The sequence below is a fragment of the Rhododendron vialii genome, chromosome 3a, assembly GCF_030253575.1.
Source record: "Rhododendron vialii isolate Sample 1 chromosome 3a, ASM3025357v1".
Classification (NCBI taxonomy): domain Eukaryota; kingdom Viridiplantae; phylum Streptophyta; class Magnoliopsida; order Ericales; family Ericaceae; genus Rhododendron; species Rhododendron vialii.
Window position 1 is genome coordinate 34,941,676 of NC_080559.1, and position 20,857 is coordinate 34,962,532.

The 20,857-nt window shown below is 39.1% G+C and overlaps 1 protein-coding gene and 1 pseudogene across 2 annotated transcripts in view; both read right to left on the reverse strand.

Moving 5' to 3' along the window:
• Positions 1–16,248: 16,248 nt before the first annotated feature.
• LOC131320353 (polyubiquitin 9) overlaps positions 16,249–20,857 on the reverse strand; it is a 63,642-nt gene continuing 59,033 nt past the window's right edge. Inside the window, exon 4 of one of the 2 annotated variants that reach the window (XM_058351042.1) lies at positions 16,249–16,711. In XM_058351042.1, coding sequence (XP_058207025.1) covers positions 16,626–16,711 — 86 coding nt within the window. In that variant the 3' untranslated portion in view covers positions 16,249–16,625. The remainder of the gene's footprint in view (positions 16,712–20,857) is intronic. The other variant, XM_058351041.1, reaches the window with a different exon arrangement.
• On the reverse strand, positions 17,563–20,075 carry LOC131320344 (heat shock 70 kDa protein-like; annotated as a pseudogene).

Sequence of the window (20,857 nt, forward strand, 5' to 3'; positions counted from 1 at the left end):
CACATGTACCAAATGGTTAGCCTCAACCTTAACAAGAAGAAGTTGCATCAGAAGAGTGTGTGTGTGTATATATAAGATTCTACCTAATAACCTACGACCAAGGAGTAAATATATATCGATTTAGAATCAATTCATATTAATTGGATGCACCGTCTTCTCAAGTTTACCACTTTGGATACTTATCACATAATAATATAATCCCCGTAAATCGTTACTCAGTTTAACCGCTGTGTGAGTCTCACGAGTAAAGGAATTCTTGGATATTATATTGTTGTTGATGAGTGAAGATCATGCAAAATAGTATGTCACGCAGATTACTCAAGTATTAGTTTCACATGACCGGGTTAGTTTTCAGACAAGATCAACCTGCCTTTGTTTTAAAATCTTGATCAATAATTATCTTGCTCTTATTCTTTCCTTCAGCATGAACAAAGACGGGCTCCATAGAAGAAGTACAACTGTAATTCTGGGGGTCTAAAACTGTGTCCAAAAATGTATCCTTTCCTAATTCTGAATTTCAATTCACACCAATCCCCAACCTGGAAGAATTGTGAGACCGTGTCCAAAACATAGCTATATCACCCACCTTCAAAGCACTATGATGCTTTAGAAACCACCCCATTTTGACCGTTGTGTCATCTCCACTATCCCATCACTAGATGAATCCTATTTGACTGTACGTCCACCCCATTTTGACCGTTGTGTCATCTCCACTATCCTATCACTAGATGAATCCCATGTTGTGTCATCTCCACTATCCCATCACTAGATGAATCCTATTTGATTGTACGTCCACCCCATTTTGACCGTTGTGTCATCTCCACTATCCTATCACTAGATGAATCCCATGTTGTTGTTCATAGTTCGGCCCCCGCGCTTACGAAATCCTGGTTCCGTCTCTGGTAGCAATGAGCATCTTCTGGTTAGACAGGAACTCCACAGGTGACTAGAATTCATGTAGAATTTCCACAAATTGGAAACTTATGGAGAATCAGTTGAAACATCCAATTCTTCCCAAATGGTGTGTAGTAAGAGTCAATCTCTGCCAGCCGGCGGCACTAATAAGAGAAGATTAAAACCCTTAATTCTTCTTTTGTTCTAACATGGTTCCGTCACCTTGTTTAGTTCCCATCCCATTTTCCTCTTTACACGTTTTTTAGTACCGTTTTCTCTCTATCTCTCTCAACTCATTACCACTCATTACATCAAAAATAACTTTCAAAAATGAAAACTAAACAAGGTGATTAACACTTGCACAAAAAGGATAGGGAAAGGAGTTAGACTGAAAATTACAATGTGTAGTGTTATATTGGATCATATATATTACATACATTGGGAAGATAAAAAAAATCTCTAAATATTTAGGAACTAAAGCTTCCATGCCACTTTTGACCCTTCCAAACTTTTCAAACTTGCATTCCGACCTCCTAAAGTGTATCCAAAATATTGCTCAAAACTTGTTGATGTGCATTTGGTATTCCAATGGATCTAAAAAGATCTCTCTGGCAAGACCCAATTTGTCGATTCTTTGGAGTTGTTTCACAAGCCTTGGGCAGAGGTTGGGGCAACGATTTCAGGTGCGTGTGTTGGTAGATGTCTCGATCAGGCCGATGTCTCCCAGAGAGGTTCCAATTCTTTTAGGTTCATTTAATTTTTTATTTTTTTGTTCGGTGTGGGCTTGTGTCACGGTGATACCTTAATTAAATTATACAAATTTCTGTCTCAACTCCCTAGTCTAAAATCAAGGGGGGATTGTTTGTGACTCATTGCAATTAACTTTGTCTTTAGAAACTGATTTTTTAATTTATTTTGGTGATAGCCTGATAGGTTGACTTGGAACTTTTACATGGATTCCGTTAGTTATAAATGTGCAATAGAACCGCTGATTCCATGAAATCATTGGTTGTAGAGATATGGTACATGCTGCTTTGATCAACTGTCAATTGTTGTGGCAGAGAAAACAGTACCGCACTGGCAATAGAGGCACTTTTCTCTTTAGAAAGGTTAAAATCTATAGCGTACAGAAGTCTTTTTTTTTTTGCATGTTTCGAGTCAAAAAATAATCGGAACTGTTTATTTTGTTTAAAAATCTTTATTTACGGTTTTTGAAAAAAATAATCTCAATCCGGTATCATTTAGGGCGTCCACGAAATGTCACATTTTGTCCCAGAATTCAAGCCTAAATTCTAGGACAAAATGGGAAGTTTCGCAAACGATACGGGATTGAGCTTATTTTTTGCAGGGGGCCATAAACAAAATATTTAAACAAAATGAGCGCGTCCGATCATTTTTTTGGGAGCCAAAAGTGCTTTGTACCAATAGCACCTCTGTTTCTCTTTTTTTCTTTGGGGCCCGATCTCCTCTGTCCGGAAAATCCCTGTGCCTAAGGATTTTTCGGCCGTTAGATTGTGTAATTTTTTTTATCTTTTAAATCCAACGGCCAAAAAATCTCTCAGAGGCACAAAGATTTTCAGCATGGAGGATCGGTCTCCTTCTCTTTGGCCGTCAATCTCAAAAGTTTTTGATGCCGTCAAAATGTTCTGTACCATGCAAGATTTTTAAAACCAAGTGCATAGAATTTGTTGAATACTATCTATTTTTTTCGAAAAGTAAAAATTGGCCTAGGAACAACGAGTAGTGCAGTTCTAAGCCTGATGCGGGTGTGTCAGGACTGAATTGCAGTCTAATTTCGTGTTAAGGCCTGAATGCCTCAAATCTAACTTCTTCTAGAGCGATTGCGTACGACCTAAGGGGTGAGGCCATATGTGGGTCGTGGTTTGTCTTGTCGGGATAAGAATTTAGATATTCCTAACTGTTGTTGAAAATGGAAAGAAAAAGAAATAAGGTGCGATGAAATTAAAAGAACTTCACTAACAGTTTAATGAAGTTGGTACAAGGAAATAGAACATCAACTAGGCATGGCTAGTGTGATGAAAGATAAAGACATTTGCTGAAATGTATAGATAATTGAAATGTAATTTGGATTAGCAGTGGGCTTGTTTGGTTGGGGACCCTTTCTAAGGCATTCAATTCTGGTATTTATAGGCAAAGTTCTAGGCCTTGAGCTGTTTGAGCTGCTTCCACTTGCCTTTATGCATGGCTGTCACGTGTCCCAAGCCTTGCTCCTTACTCCAAACCTTCAACTGCATTTTCAAGCTTGACAACAACTTTTTCAGGCCTGAAATTGCATCTTTTTGTATAGATACTTGCTAAAATGAGATTTTTGGGACATTTTAAGGCTAAAAACTGAACTTTTCTGTAAAAGAGAAGACTTTTTAGCCACTTTTCATCCCTTGTGGGCCCTTGAAGGCTCTAAATAGTTCATTATGTAAGAAGATTCAAGACAAAAGGCATTTTTGAAACTTGTGCCCTCTATTCTCGTGCACTAAAGGCCAAACAAGCTTAAATGAGCTGCTTGTAAGCTGCTTAAGTAGAGAGAACCTTTTAGGCTTTTGAATTGCTTGTGAGCAGCTTGCTTTTCAAGCATGACTAAGCAGCTTATGGCCTTTTTGACTTCTTTATTTTCAGGCCTGAATAAATCTGAAAAACTGGACCCAGACCTAAAAAACAAATCTTGGCCTAATTGGGCTAAATAGGCCGAAAAAACTAGTTTGAGTTTTGATTAGTTGGGCCAAGGCCTAAACCTAATCTAGGCTTTAACTCAATTGGGCCGAACAAGCCTAAGAGTAGGCCCACAATATATTTGACCAAAGGTCTAAATCAATCGAGGCCTAATTCAACCAAGGCCTAAGATGTTAATTTGGGCCATTAATCCATTAACAAATTCCTTTTTAGAATTTGGCCAAAAATGAGTGCAAACACTATCTATCGCAAACAGAACTGAAGAAAATGTTGACCGGTAGATGGGGTGTGGCTCCCATCCTCTTAAATTCTCTCTCATCCCAAAAGATCCTCTCATCCTCAGCCATTTGGGTTGTCATCAGAGACAACCAACACTATGCAAGTACACCACAGCCCTCAAAGTCTTTCCCCAACCGATTAGAGTAAAGGCCATGTGTGGTGTGTGTAAGATTTTTTGGAGGATTTCAACCTAAAACTAATTGGCTATAGGTGGAGTAACCTCTAAATTATATTAACCAAGTGATAAGCACCTAATATTGTAGATATTTGGTGCACCTAGTCCCATTTTATGTCATTTGTTCTAGGTTTATTTGCCCTTTTTAGTGATTTTGGGCGTAAGATTTTCCGTTGAGCTTTTCAGGTAATACGCGAATAAGAGGGCTTGTTTGGTATTTTGAACAACCCTTGAGGGCAAACGAGTAGGCGAGGCCTTGAAGAATTCAGCCGTCGGAGCTTAAGGATGAAGAACCGTAGAAGCCAGAGCATGCTATGGGCCGTCGAGTGGCAAAACGAGGCTTGAGGAACTTGATCTGCCAGAAAGCAGAACTGTATCGATACGGTTCCTGGAGTATCGATATGGTTTCAAAACAGAGAGAAATCCAGCCTTCAGCGTATCGATACGGATCTCAGCGTATCGATACGATTTTGTGTGTATCGAAACAGGTCGTCTAAGGGGAATCCTGGGTTTCAGAGCAAGACAGAACCATATTAATACGGTTATCAGAGTATCGATACGGGAGGCTTACCGACTTACTTTTTGACAGCTTTTAACTTTCTATAAGTGGCAAGTTTCCACTTTTGGCTGTACTTTGGATATATTAGAGGAGAGAGAGAGTCTTTTTGTATAAATAGGACCACCTCTCTCCCTCCTTTATTATCTAGCACATTATTTTCTTAGGACTTACTCCATTAATGTCTTTTTAAGCTTTCTTAGTTAATTTCCTTAAGAACTCAAGTAAGTCTTTCTCGTTTATTGTTTTGTCGTGTATTAATGTTGTAGCTACGGACTAGATCTTTCTTAATCTCAAGTTTATTTTCGTTTCCATTGGTTAAATCTTTTGCTCCATTTTCTTACCATGTCTAGTCTTTTAGCTATGTGTAAGTAGTAGATAAGGCTTGGCCATGGGGGGATAACACCTTGTGATTTAGGTTAATTTTGCTCTTCTCAACTTAAGACTTGAAGTTTGGTTTGTAAATGTGCGTAGTTCGCCCTTTTATGCAACAAAACTTGTCGATGCTAAACTCCGGTGATCATATGCTTGCACATATGATTTCGTGAGCTATGTCTCGCCTCGTTTTGCCAAAAGAACCAAAGAACTTGCTCGCTTTCCAAATTATGCTTCTAGTTCATGACCTTGATATTTAGTTTGAATTCAAGTCTTGGCGTTGTTACTCTCCGGTGATCATGTGCTTGTACACATGGTTCCCAGAGCGATGTCACGCCTTGTGTTTAGCTTGTTATTCAAACTCTATATCAAGTCTAACCATTTTCATAGCTAAATCTTTCGATTGATAGCCTATGCCGTGTGATTCAACCGTGTTTTTGTTGAGAATTGTTAGATGGCTTAAGTTACGGGCGTTAGTAACTCCATTGCCTTGCCGCCTTTAATTGTTAGTCTAAACTCATTTTCTAGTCTTTTTCATAAGGGTATTTCTCACATTTCAAAGGAAAACTAAAAGTTGGCCGCCTAAACGCCGAACAGGCTATATTCAAGCTCCCTGTGGATCGACTCGGATTTCCTTGCTATACTATGCAAATCTTTAGTTGTAGTCCGGTTAATAAATAATTGAATTTGACAGCCGTTTGGTAAACTTCAACGACTACCGAATGGGACCATCACCAAGCTTGGGTGGTTTAGATGAGCGATGTGGGACAAAATCTAACACTCTCCTTCACGTGTAGCCCGAATGCACATGAATGTACGAATTGAGCTGACCAGGAGATTTGCTTCAGGTGACAGAAAATTGACCACGAGAGGTGAGGCCACCCAAGGCCTGGCTGTGATACCATGTGAAGAAAAACGAAATAATTATTATGGATTGTGTTCAATATATGACCCTAACATGTCTTTATATAGGTTACAAAACTCGATGATTAAGAAAGTAACAAATAAAGGAAATACGCATAACAAGAAAACCTAGACTAATTAGAAAACATAAATAACAATCTGCCTAAACAGAAAACACAATAATAAAATCCATAAAACTTGGTAACGTAATATTCCTAATATTATTCTAACAGTGTGGCTTTGCAGCATGAGGATTTGATCAGCTTATAAAATGAGGCCTCGGCTCTTGTTTTTGTATCTCTGAGTGAGAGAGATCTGCGAGGGTTAGCAATGTATAGTCTTGTAAATATAAGTGAGTGTAGGAGTGTGAGAGAACACTACTTGTAAAGCTTTTGTTCTTCCGGTTATAAGAAATTGCTCCGTTTCCACGGTGGATGTACCCGTTTCTTTGGGGAGCCAAGTAAAAATCTGTTTGTCTCAGTTTGGTGTGTTTTGTTTTGATCCTTGCGGCACAACGTACAGAAAACCTATCATCCTAAAGGCAATAAAACCAAAATCAACTCTCAAGCTGGATCATTCTTGAAAAGAACCTGCTACATTTGTTTTTTGAACACAACCTGATACTAATTCATCCATGGCATGTTGTGATTACAGAAAATATTAACAGGTGCAGAACCGTAAACTGCATATAGTGCATATTTGGAGCACCAAGTGATACCCTTTCAAGAACAAGCAAGCTTCAAACTCAACGGTTCACAAACAGAAGCAAGAGATACCCTTTCTTCTGCAGAATCGTAATCTCATAACTATATAGCAGTTTCAAACAGAAGCAATAGATACCCTTTCTTCTGCAGAATCGTAATCTCATAACTATATAGTAGTTTATTGGGACACAGAAATCCATAGCTTCACAATATCAATATTCGAGGTGCACCATAAGCTAGCCCACATCATCTGACTTATCAAAAAAAAAAACTATGTCCGCAACGGACAGATTAATATTCTCAATACGTAAAGTTCATAAATATGTGGAGTAGCTCGTAGTGATCCATGGTGAATTTGATCTTCTTTTTTCTTGTTGGGAAACTCAGCATGACTTGGGCCTGGGGACACCACAAGCGATGCTAACCTTCTTGGCGTTGGGAGAGTTGACAAATTGGCTGAACTGAGGGTCCTTGATGTACTCACACAAGCATGGCCTCTGCTCCCTCAACACCTCACAACATCTTCTCGAGGGTTGTTGCGTCGACGTTATTGCTGCTACGCATGGTTTCAGCCTCGTCAGGTTGCACGTCACCGCCCCCTCCGTCACCCCTGCTTCCCCCAATAGCACCACCACTGCCACTGTCACAGACAGCAGCAATGAAATGCTGGACACTTTCTTCATCGAGATCGGGAGAGATAGTAGCTATACGGAGAAAGAGGGACTTTTAACTTTTAAATTAATTGGTTGGGTACCAGTGCTAATGGTTGCTGCTTTGGCCCGGGGCTTGAAGCACCATTTATAGAGGCCACAAACCAGTCTATGATTCTAGGAGGAGGTCCACGGTTTTTTCCACTAATTTTCCCTTTTCCGGGAGACTTAGCCAAAAATGACAAACACATTTTGCAATCAAACATAAGGACAAACACCTTTTGCAATCAAATATAAGGACAAATGTGTTGCATGATTACTAAAATACATTTTTTGCAAAACTAGTGAAAGTTCACTAATAACTGAAAATAAGTGAAAGTGTTTAAAACCCTATGGTATCCTATGAAAGTACCTAAACCTTATGACACCCTATGAAAGTATTTAAAATTCTAAGGTACCTTATGAAAGTGCCTAAAATTCTAATTAAATCCTATGAAAGTGCATAAAATACTAAAACCTACTCTATTAAAGAGCACCCTAAAATTTTATGAAAGTGCATATATAAATCCTAGGATACCCTACCTTAGAGTACCCTACGTCCCTACCCTACCCTACCCTAGGGTAGTTTGTCCTTGAAAATATATTTTGTCCTTATGGCCCAATAACTCAAAAAATTCAAAGACCTCCATTAAAAACTATTTTGATGGCGTTCTTCCCTTAAATGAAAACTATTTTATCATACTTATGGCTAATTTTCCCTTTTCGTAACTAGTAAACGGAATTTAATTTCATAGAAATTGAAATTCCCTTATTTTGCACTAAATTAAAGAACAAGTAAATTATTAAAATCCCATGAAGCACTTAGAAGAAGAGGTCTCCTTGGCCCCTTTGTTGAGTGGTCAACAGAAGAAATTAATCGGTTCGGCTGACTATCTTTGTACGATCAAATGTGAATTTAGCAATAAAAAAACTAGCTTGTCGAACTTGAACAATTCCCAAACCTAGCATAATTTTGCACAAAGTTTTATGCTAATAAAGTTTGACAACGTCTCAAATTCTTGAGATTCACATTAACTTTGGCAATCGCATGGCTTTTAGTTCAACACTGGAGTTATTATTTATAACCTTGGTAATTTTCCTTTATCTCTTCAATTGCTTGTGACAATAATCAACGAACTCCAAATAATACTAGTACCATTCACGCACGTGTATATATATACAATCCGGATTCAATCTGGACCTCCCATTTTCCGATTGAATTTCAATGATCCGAGCCGCTCAAAGTGGCCTATGTCATTCCTTTTTGAAAACCCTCAGAGGAGTACTAGTACCAAGTAAACGTCAACTGGGTGGCTAACAAAGTTGGGGGAGGACTAGTGGTAACTGAGAGATCGATTTCTATGCTCAGTGGAGGACACAAGTTGGGGTTTAAAATACTGGTGGAATCGTTAGTACTCATGATGGGTCACGAACCGTGTTGAAACTTGAAAGAGTACTTCCACTACCAACAGTACTACACAGAAAAAAGATCGAGAACGTTAATTACTAGTTAAATGCTATTGTATCCATTTCTTAGTTTCTTTTTTATTAATTTTTCGATAAAGATGAGGTAATTTTATTGAGAAGAAGAGATACAGGGTGCGTACGTACGTCTCCTTAATTATTTGGGAGAGGATTAATAGTAGTGAAGAGATACATAATTTGATAGTGTAGGAGGGTTCTCCCGAACAGTATGAATTAGCTAGAGCCGATTGTGTACATGGTTGGCACGTCATGAGCAATAGGAGAACACCTTGGATACACCGCCGACTAGGATATCAGTTGGCGACACCATGAAGGGATGCACAACGACATTGCCGAGCTGATGATGTGCTTGAGTATAGCTAGCTTGTTGCCCGAACAAAGGGAAAACCCTAGCGATAACCGCCCTATGAGATAAGGCGGTGAAGGCATTCTGGGATATTCTAAGAGTCATGCAAGTACCCTGTGAAGAAGGGATACATATTATGTTGCCTAATGCGATGAGGTCCGAGTTACCATATGAAGAGCAATTCCATATGAGCTAGCTAGGCTTCCTAACGCGATGGGAAACCTAGACAGGAGAGGAGACTTGGAGCCCAAGCCACCCGAAACCTATAAATAAAAGGTAAATCTAGAAGTAGAGTCTGTCTTACTAATAACTAGGATTTCCAGTATACGTGATGCTAACTTAGACATTAGAGGGCCTTTGCCAACGAGAGGCAAATGTGCGCTCACCGTATTAATCGTATTAATTTAATTTGTTCTGCAGCCTAGGATTCCGGCGAGGAAGCACGTGAGGTTGGTCTAAATAGTGATGAGATTAATCGTAATATCACTATTGTATATCCCATACTCTATGAGATTGTATGTATATCCAATATATGTTAGTTTCTGCACTTAATTTTGACCAAGTACTTGACATGCATGTAGTCCCCTTTTATATTTGTTTTTTTTCCAATGGAAGAAGTATATTCATTCAAAAACGTCTATGGCATCTACATATTATCATTGGAATACAAATCAGGTCATACGACATTTACAGATTCCCATCAGAGATATAGAGACACAACCAAACCCTGATGATATACAAAAAAAATAAAATAAAGAGACAATGCTGATATCTAGCGCCTAAGCAAAAGCCATTGCTCATTCTACACATCGGCTTACGTGAAGCTAGTACCCAGATACCAGACATCTCGGGATGGCGGAGCTCCATATCAAAGACAACATCAAAAATCAAGGGAAATCAACAACCCATCAGACTAAAATACAGATTGAAACCGGACTAAATCCAGACAAAAATCGGACAAAATCCGAACAGAAACCGGACTAAATCTGGACAAAAATGAAATAAAACAAACATACACTCTCCTTCGTCATTGAGCAGCCCTTCTCTTGCCTAGCCCACTACCGATCAAAACTCACTAAGTCGGTGACTCAAGAAGCCACTGGCTACCACGCGGCTAGCTGCAAACCCAAAAGCGGTGCGACAGCGAGCGGAGCGGCGGTGAATGGTAAGCGGTTTGGGTGGAGAAAGGGAAGGGAAAACCAGATCTGAAGGCAGATATTGATTCCTCCCCTCCCGCCGCCCAAAGTTGGTTATAAACTCCATGGGGAGGGAGGGGAAGAAGAAGAGAAAGTGTGGCAGCTGTTTTAGGGTTAGAGAAATGTGCTCCTATATATATATTTTTTGGCGATGGAGGTACCCTTTTGGGCTAGTTATAGTCCCCATATATAGTCCAGTCCAAATCCTCACATCCGGTTATATAAGCTAGATAAGGACATTACGGACTCGGATGCCACTAGCTCCCAAGTACATATATATATCAGACATCTCAATAACCAATTAAAGCACGTTTTGTCAAATGGTGTGCCGCCCAATTCCAAGTCAAGTGCACTAAACTACAGTCTACATTGCGTGTCTAATGTCTTCAAAAATGACTTGTGCCATTGCCAAACAGTTGTTTCTTTTCCGGAATAGAATTGACAAAACTGTCACCATATCCAAAGCTTTGTGCAAACATAACAGCTTCTCTAGTACCAAAACACTAAATCTTTTGGATCAGCTAGCCCAACAACAAAGAACTGTACTCGTTTCTAATTCTTTTGATACGCTGTTGTGACCATATTTAAGTTCCATATGTCTTTGATACCATTATGAAATTTCACATCACCAATGCATTAGTTACATAACAGATGGTACCCAGAGACTTGGAATTCCGTATACTAATAGTGTGTGCCTCTGGCTTCATACACCTCTAATCTTCCCATTTCCGAGGAGGACTCGTGTGCTTACAAATTAATGTGCAATACTTGATGCCTCTATATAACTTGATTTTGTAGTATTGTCTAAGGTATTTTACCTTCTGTTTGGACCTTAAATTTTACGAAGGATTTCATTGTTAAACAAAATACTAAAAAGCAAGGGATTTTCATCCAGAAATCTAAGCTGTGTTTTGTCTTTGCTTTCACAAATACCTCCAAAGATTCAATATCAAGCTTCTTCTTTTTTGATGAATCAGACTTTTATCAGCTGTCTGCAAAAGGTCTGACTGATCTTATGAAGAAGTTCCGTTCAAAAAAAAAAATTTCTTGTGAAGAAGTTGCATTTGCTTTCTCTGATTTTGAATTAATAATATCTATTTCATTCAACATGAAATCTTGGATAAATTTTAGGACACCATATATGTATTTTTTTTTTTTTAAGCTAATCAGGCATGCACAAATAGCTCACAAGCAGCTCAATCAAGCTTGCACAAGCAGTTCACTTAGGCCTGCTTGGTCTTTTATTACACAAAAAAAGAGGGCACAAGTTCCAAGAATTCATTTTGTCTTAAAGCTTCTTGCATGAGGAACCAACTTAGAAACTTCAAGGGCCCACAAAGAACGAAAAGTAGCTGAAAAGTCTTGTGATTGGTGAAAAAAATTTGGCCTTTAACATTAAAAGTCCCAAGATTCCTCTTTTGGCAAATACCTAGGCAAAAAGAGACAATTCAGGCCTGAAATAGTTGCTTTCATGCCCCTAGACGAAATCTTGGAGTAAGGTGCAAGACATGGACACGTGGCAATCATGCATTGATGAAGCCCAAGCAGCTCAAGCCTAGAGGGACACATGGCAGCCATGCATGAAGGCAAGTGGAAGCAGCTCAAGGCCTGAAGTTGCTGCCTATAAATACCATACAAACCCAAAGCTTATGCAAATTATCTTTCAATTATCTTTACTTTTTCACAAAGTATTTTATCTTTCAGTCTAATCCAGCCCAACCTAGATTTTATTTTCTTTCATTTTCTTGTACCCAAACTTTGTTAAACCATTAACGAAGTTCGTTTACTTTTATCGTCCAGTCCTACTTTTTCTTCCAATTTTCCACAACGGTTGAAAATTTTTAAGTCTTTATCCTGCAAAGACAAACCGCGAACCACCATACAGCCTTACCCCTTAGGTCGTACACAATTGATCTAGAAGAAGTCATATTAGAGGCATCCGGGCCTTAACACGAATTCGGATGACAATCCAATTCTAGCATGCCCGCATCAAGCCTAGAATTGCACCATTCGTGGGTCCTAGGCCAATTTTTAACATTTGCGAACATACAGAACCACGTAAGATCTTTGCATCATACTTTTCTATTTGCTTGATCATGTTAACAGAACCACGTAATATTTTTAACATTTGTTACCTTGTTGGTTAATTTCTCAGTCACCAAGTTCTGTAGCACATATAAAGGCATGTTAGGGTTATGGTTTATACAATTATTTCACTTTTTTTTCTTCACATAGTATCAAAGCTATAAGATCTAGGCCTTGTGAAATTTTCGCTCTCAGCGGGCGGCCAAAACTTCATTGTCGTCTGCTGGGTACTCATAGTAACATGTTACTGGCTCGCTCATTCGGATTCACCTCAAATCTCTTCTGTCATGGCTTCCCTTGCTCATGGTTGTTCTTTGGCTCTCCTAGTTCAATTCTCTTGGCTTGGCTTGGCTTGGCTTGGCTTGGCATGGCTGCTCCTAGTTTCTTTTTGCTTGAATGTTTCTAATTTCTCTTTGCTTTTTCAAACTTAAGTTGGTAGACCTACTTGAGTTTGAGGGGATGTATTTTCTAGGTTTCAATATTATATTTTCTATTTAGGCTAGGATAATATTTATGTTTCCTTGTCGGTTAGTTTCTTAGTTACTAAGTCTTGTAGCATATATAAAGGAGTGTTAGGGTTATGGTTTATACACAATCAATAATACATTCTTTTTTCCTTTTTTTCACAATTCTTTGTGCGATCGTGTGTTGGTTTGTGTCGATTCCAATTACCACGACAGAATGACCGTGAGTGAAGAATACCTTGAAACTGTTTAAGAAGTCAAGTGGGGTATTATCAGTTGGCTGGAATTTCAGTGGTGATGATTCGAATGGGTGGACTTCAATTTCTACTTGGGAGTCGTCCACTATGCTTGGTCATCACGGGAGAAGACTATAATTCATGGAAAGAATGTGGAATAAAATTTCGTTTGCACGAAGTACAGATTTTCACCCGGATACATGAGAAGTTTTCAGAGCGCTGCAATACGTACAGATTTCTAGGAACAAGCAGCGCGCATAGATGGGATTTGGACCCGTCATGAGTCCCACAGAGAACCACTTATTTTGTTCAAAACGTCTTGTTTAAGCTCTCTGCGAAAAATCACCGAAACTTTGCTTCAAAAAATAGACCTGTATTTTGAAGCGAAGTTGGGTGTTCCGTAAATTCCTTACCAATATTCAAATAAGCTGATTTTTCACAGAGACTTCAAACAAGACGTGCAAAGTTGATCAAATCTGTACTTGTAGACTTTCCGTTATCATCATTTCCAGCGCCAGGGTCTTCTCAGCCCACTTCCAAATTGTTGGGTCTTTGTTGTTTTGTTGGGTCTCTGCCAATTTGTTCTTAGTTTTGTTTTGGTCGTTGGATCGTGGATGACAAGCTTATGGTTGTACCAGGTTATTGGATATCAATGAAGTTTCCACGTCCTAAAACAAAAAAGACAAATTCTACAAACTGCCCAGTGGACATCGCAGAGTATGCTTCACGCCCCCAAATAGCAGTACGGCGCAGCAGGTGTCAACTTTTTTAAAATTATACTCCGTATTATATTGTTATCCATCAACTCATTTAATAGCTTAAACTATTAGATAGCCAACTTCATTATTTATATTCTCAACACATCCCTTCACGTATAGCCAAACTCTCCTTCATAAGCGAGCTAAACACGTATAAATTTTAATCACAATGTAGGCGAATTTAATTGTGAGGTTCGAGCACATGTTCTATTATTTGCTCTAATACCATATTTGATTGTTAACCACCAATTCATCTAAAAACTTAACTACTAAAGAAGGGCAAGTTTATTGTCTATATTCTCAACAATTACTATTGGTTCATTTTCAAAGAGAAAAATATAAAAATTATAATACAATCTTTTTAAAAAATCACTAAAGAAAAAAAAATTCAAAACATACAAACTTTTGAATTATATTTATCTTCATCAACTTTTTATTTTGGTTCATACTTTTTTATTTTCCTGGTTCTTCTTATCGAGTCAAATTGACAATGCAAAAAAACTTACACAAATTTACCAAAAGCAAAAAAATTTAATAAACAAATAAACTGAAAAGACTATTAAGTTAAAATTAACAAATGCAAAAAATTGTTGTTGACGAGTTGTTAGTTGTTTGCACTAACTAATAAGTTCTTAAAAAATGTCAAGTTGTTTTCACTAATGAATAAATTGTAAATAAGTAAGTGAGTGAAAATTTGTTCAAAAATATTAAGTTGTTTTCACTAACCAATAAATTGTTGTCAAATATCAAGTTTTTATTATTACAACAACCTATAAGGCTATATAACTTGTTGCGTGGTAACTAAAATGCCATAACTTGTTGTCTAAAATTGTTGGTGGAAACACAAGCTTAGTTAAAAATGTTTAGATCGGACAAAACCAAACTATTTACCCCTAAATTTAAGTTTTGCGTGAGAATCAGAGGATTATTGGTTGATTTGATTGGTCTATTTGAAAGTAAACCGGAGAGAGAGAGGGGGGGAGAGAGAGTACAGAAGATGAAGGATAATATTGTCATTTAGAAAAGTTTAAAAGAGTACACCCTGACCATTTGGAAAATTGTGCTGGTAGAACAATAAAGTAGTACAACTTTTTCGTACGTGACCCGTTCAAAATGATGAGAAAGAGGTAGTTTATGTCTCATCGGAGATGCCTAGTGGGTGGTCCCTAGAAGGATCCATTTATGAATTCAATTTAAATTTGAACATATGAATATTTGGCTCGATAGATTTGTGAACAAATGAGTCATTCTGTAAATAATAAATACATAGGGGTACGTTAATAAATATTCAAAAATATGATATATATATAAGTTGTTGTCAATATAGATATGTCACAAGTTTTATATAGTATCATTGCATCAAAAAGAAAACCTTTCAGGTGAGACATGAAAATTTAGGGTTACATTAAATTGTATATAAGTCTTCCATGGAACAATTCAAACGAGACATTGAGTAAATTTGGAGCAGCTATCACATTCTTCTAGCTAAGGTTTTCTCGGCAAGGATTAGAGAGGTATAAGTAGTAACATACTTCATCTTCCCTTCTTCCATTTAAACTCTACGTAGCTTGCTTTTTCTAGGTAATTGTTTTTCATGAAAGCTCGAAACTTCATGAGCCTAAGCTCATACTTGGAAGCTCTAGATTGGCTTGTATATTTCATAAGCCAAGTCAAATTTCTCACGAACACAAAACTTCAAGTTCAAGCCAAGCTTGAACACTGGTAACAAGGAGTCAAGCCAAGTCTGAGTAATGCTGTGTTTGGCTTGTTTGGCTCGATTTAGCACTCCTACCTGTAGCCTGGTTGAAAAGTCTATACTGACAGGTAGGTGTCAAACATAAGCTTGTTTGGTTGGTGATTCTAGTTTTGGACTTTTCTTTTTGCGCACGATTTTCAATAAAAAAATTCTTAATTATTGTTCTCATTTCTCTTTATATCTCTCTCTACTCATTACCTTAAATCCAAAACCAAAATCTATAATACAATTTGCGACGGTATGGTGGCCCACACATTTTCCTTCATAAATCTTGACCGTTTGCTTAACACACATTTCCTTGCACAAATCTTCACCCTTCATTCAACCCTTGGCTTTGAATGGCTCAAATTGATTTCATCCGACAATTGAAAGTGATATTTTCCATTTTTGGAAATGAATTTTTCAGTTTGAATGTTGAATTTTTGAAAATATTCAGTCACTTAATTTACGAGAATCTTGATTGGCATGGCAAATACATATACAAAGATTTGATTGGGTGAAAGAATATAGTAACAGATTTTTTGGTAATGATTTTTACGGGATTGATTGGCAAATACATATACAAAGACTTGATTGGGAAGCTTGATTTTTGGTAATAATTTTTTATTGCCGATTTTTGGTCAAATACATATATACAAGCACTTGATTGTGAAGCTTGATTTTTGGTAATGATTTTTGATTGCCAATTTTTGGGTAGGGGATATAATGACAGATTGAACAGAACATCACCTGCTTGGAGGAAAAAATGGGGGAAAATGTATCCCCTCTTATTACCCCAGATGATAGGAGGGAAACTTATCCCAATTGACGGTCACAAAAGTACTACACGGGACAAGTCACAAAAAAGACACTCTCTGCTCTAGATCAACTTCTATCTTACTCAGCTAAACAAAGAAAACTTTCTAGCTTACAGACAAATAATCTAAGTTGCAGAAAACAGTTTTCTTTGTTTTCAAGACAAACCTAACAACTGGTAATACAACCAGAAGTCACAGAGATCATTGTTGCACAAGAACTGTTGCGAACGCAATCTGCCTCACCAATTTGTGGCACCATCTGCATCGCGGGATTGGTAGAAGTCATTTGGCCGTACAATGTTTACATCCTCAAATTCATTGTCATCTGTAATCAAGAAAAAGGTAAAGTGAATCTAAAAATTGCAGTAATCCTGGGTCAAATACATGTGGAACCCCAAACAAAATCCACAAAATCTAGGCCGGACCATGAACCCCTACAAGCTCTTGCCCAACTGAGCCTCGAACAATTAGCGAACGGTTCAATTCAGTTCATTTTATGGCCCTAGTCTAGAGTAAGTGAAACCGTCCAGAGTATCCTTGATAATAGAGGGCTTAAATGTTACCTTGGAAAGCATCCGGAAGTTCAAGTTCCCTTGTACAAAATCTACGATTTATCTGCGAAAGCTGCAAGGGAAAATGGTGAAGAGGTGGTGAGACTTGAGCATTTTGCTTTGGTAGTCATTGCCTGGAAACTGCAAAAAGATCCTCCGAGTAAGATGGCAATGGACGCGAAGACTTGTCCGGCTAATGTTGGCATCATAGGAGATGCTGAACTCCTTGAAGCTCTGAAGGGGGCCGTAGCCGAGCCGAGGGTGAAAAGCTGGAGGTCCGATGGCTTCAGGCGTCTACCAGAAGATGTTATGATGAAAATCATGAACGAGTGCTGTGTCGGTGGCTGGATGCAGCATTAGAATTGTTGAAGGCCTTTGACAAGGGATTGAGTTTGCCTGTAATCTGTTACAGAAGCATGACATGGAAATGTGCTAATTTGACGATATCGTTCTGTTATAGCAAAGTAATAAGTATGTTGCAACCATAAGAAAAACCCCCAAAAGTTCAATTTGAAACTAGATCCTGTAGTAGATACTACTCTATACTAGCTCTCTCACTCACAAACGCAAGTCTATAGTTTACATACTTTCACAACAACTGAAAACAAAGCCTAGTTATTTACAAGCCCAGAAACAGAACCCTAAACAGACCACCCAAGCTGCTTATTTCCAAACACTAACCCCTCACTCCGCATTTAATCAACCTCTTCAATCTTCGGTCCAGCACCACCGCCGGACCCACTAGAACCACCACCGTACCCACCAGCATCAGGCATATCACCATCCATACCACCACCGCCACCACTACCTTGATACATCTTAGAAATGATTGGACTACAAATGGATTCCAATTCCTTCAACTTATCCTCCAACTCATCCACCTCAGCCAACTGGTTCTTCTCCAACCACTCCAAAGCCTCCTCGACTGCCTTCTCTATCCTCTGCTTACCCGCCGGATCCAACTTGCTAGCAATTTTCTCGTCCTTCATTGTATTCCTCATATTGTAAGCGTAATTCTCCAAAGCGTTCTTAGCTTCCACCTTCTTCTTCACCTCCTCATCCTCCGCCTTGTACTTCTCCGCATCTTTCACCATTTTCTCAATCTCGTCCTTGCTCAACCTTCCCTTGTCGTTAGTAATTGTGATCTTGTTCTTCACCCCAGCAGTTTCATCCTCCGCCGAGACATTCAGAATCCCGTTTGCATCAATGTCGAAGGCCACATTGATTTGCGGCACCCCTCTTGGTGCCGGTGGAATTCCGGTCAGCTCAAACTTTCCGAGCAAGTTGTTGTCTCCAGTCCTTGCTCTTTCACCTTCATAGACCTGAATGACAAAAATTGGTTTACAGACAAAAATTTCTCAAAAGAAAAAAAGAAGTCCGTGTCAAAATGGCCTCACCCACGTCCAAAATTCTGCAATCTATGTTAATTCTGTACACAACAGGCGATTAAACACTCCATGAGTCATGACTGTACCTGAATTAGCACGCCGGGCTGGCTATCCTAGTAGGTCGAAAAAATCTGCTCTTTCTTAGTCGGAATCGTGGTGTTCCTCGGAATCAAAGTGGTCATCACACCACCAGCAGTCTCGAGGCCAAGACTCAGCGGCGCAACATCAAGCAACAACAAGTCCTGCACCTTCTCATGCTCTTCACCACTCAAAATCGCCGCCTGAACCGCGGCCCCATACGCAACTGCCTCATCGGGATTAATACTCTTGCACAGCTCCTTCCCATTGAAAAAGACCTGCAACAGCTGCTGGATTTTCGGGATTCGTGTGGACCCACCGACGAGAACAACTTCGTGGACTTGGCTTTTATCAATTTTAGCATCGCGCAAGCATTTTTCGACCGGTTCCAGGCCTTTCAAGAACAAGTCCATACACAATTCCTCGAATCTGGCTCTGTTAATAGTCGTGTAGAAGTCGATTCCTTCGTATAAGGAGTCAACTTCTATGGTGGTTTGGGTGGTGGCAGACAGAGTCCTCTTGGCTCTCTCGCACGCGTTCTTTAATCTCCTCAATGCTCTGGCGTTTCCACTTATATCCTTCTTGTGTTTCCTCTTGAACTCTGCAACCAAATACACAATCTTAAGCTACAGATAAATGTTTCCAGGAAGAATTTTCAAAATCTCAACTTTCACATTACCTGCTACACAAAAGTTCACCAGCCGATTATCAAAGTCCTCGCCGCCCAAATGGGTATCCCCCGCCGTAGCCTTCACTTCGAAAATCCCCTCCTCAATGGTCAAAAGCGAGACATCAAACGTCCCACCACCCAGGTCAAAAATCAGCACATTCTGCTCCCCCTTCTTCGCCGCCTTCTTGTCCAACCCGTAAGCGATAGCCGCCGCCGTTGGCTCGTTGATGATCCTTATGACGTTCAACCCCGCGTCCTTGGTGGCCTGCCGCTGTGAGTCGTTGAAGTAAGCGGGGCACGTGATTACGGCGTTGTTCACCGGGTGGCCGAGAAATGCCCCTGCGATATCACGCATGTAGGCTAAAATCATGCTCGAGATTTCTTCTGGGGAGAATTGCTTCTGTTCGCCTTTGTATCGGACTACTATCATTGGCTTGTCACCTGGGCCTGGAACTACCTGTTGGAACAATCAAATCACAATATTGGTGATGGAATCATTAAACTAAAATTCGTTTTGTTTTGTTCTAAGTAAATTTGTTTAGTATTTTATAAATTCATTTCTTAAAAAGAGTAAACAAACTCAAATTTAATAGAGTAGTGATTTTTACACTCTCCTTTCTTTTTAAAAATTTTATGGGTAATTTTCTGACTAAAAGACGAGAAGTGAAGTCCATTAATAAAAAGTTATTCAATAGTAGAATTAACCTTGAAGGGCCACATCTTCATGTCGACCTAAACGGACGGGTCAGAATATCGCCGGCCGATGAGTCGCTTGACGTCGTACACGGTGTTTTCCGGGTTGATAGCGGCCTGGTTCTTGGCAGCGTCGCCGATGAACCGCTCCGTGTCCGTGAACGCCACGTAGGACGGGGTGGTCCTGTTTCCCTGGTCGTTGGGTACGATTTCGACGCGGTCATGCAACCAGACCCCGACGCAGCTGTACGTCGTGCCGAGGTCGATGCCAATTGCTTTTCCTTGTGTTTGGGCCATTTGAAACCAACACTACTTAACCGGATTTTATTTTGCTTCTCTGCCTTTTCGCTGTAGAAGGGTACTGAGAGTTGTTTACATGGATGGCGAAAATATTTAGAGAAAATTAAATAGACATCCTATTCACTAGACTTATTTAGGTGTCTATCCTATAGGTTTCAAATACTTATGTTCTCATCCTGAAAATGCATTATTTCCCATTACACCCTTAATTATATATTAATATAGATATAGATATTTTATATTGATTTTTTATTTTCCCATATTTTTAGGGATGTTTTCAGTACTCCACAAAATAGGGGATTTTGGATTTCCATCCTCCCCAAAATTAGGGATTCCATGCCCAACGTAAATACCACAGCCATGTATTTAACACACAAATCTAACCCCCAAATCAACACCCCGTTCTCCGGTTCTAAAAAACCCTCCACCCAAAATTGTTCAATTCGTTATCTGGGTCAATCCCAATTAGTCTCACTCAATCACCTTCTCTGACGTTCCTTTCTCTTCATTACAACAACCTCTCTGGCTCAGTACCAGACACTTGGGGTGGAAATGGAACGAACAAGAATGGTGTTTCTCCACTTTGAGTCTTTGACACTTGATCGTAACTTCTTCTCCGGAGGAATTCCTCTTTCTTTCTAGAGATCAGTAAGGCTTTTTAGGTATTATAATTTTCAAATTTTGTCATGTTTGTGAATTGATGATTTTATTTGATATTTAAAAACGAGAGTGGATGACATCAAAACAGTCATGAATGGTCGAGATTTTAAGGTTGAGTCACATTGCTTCCG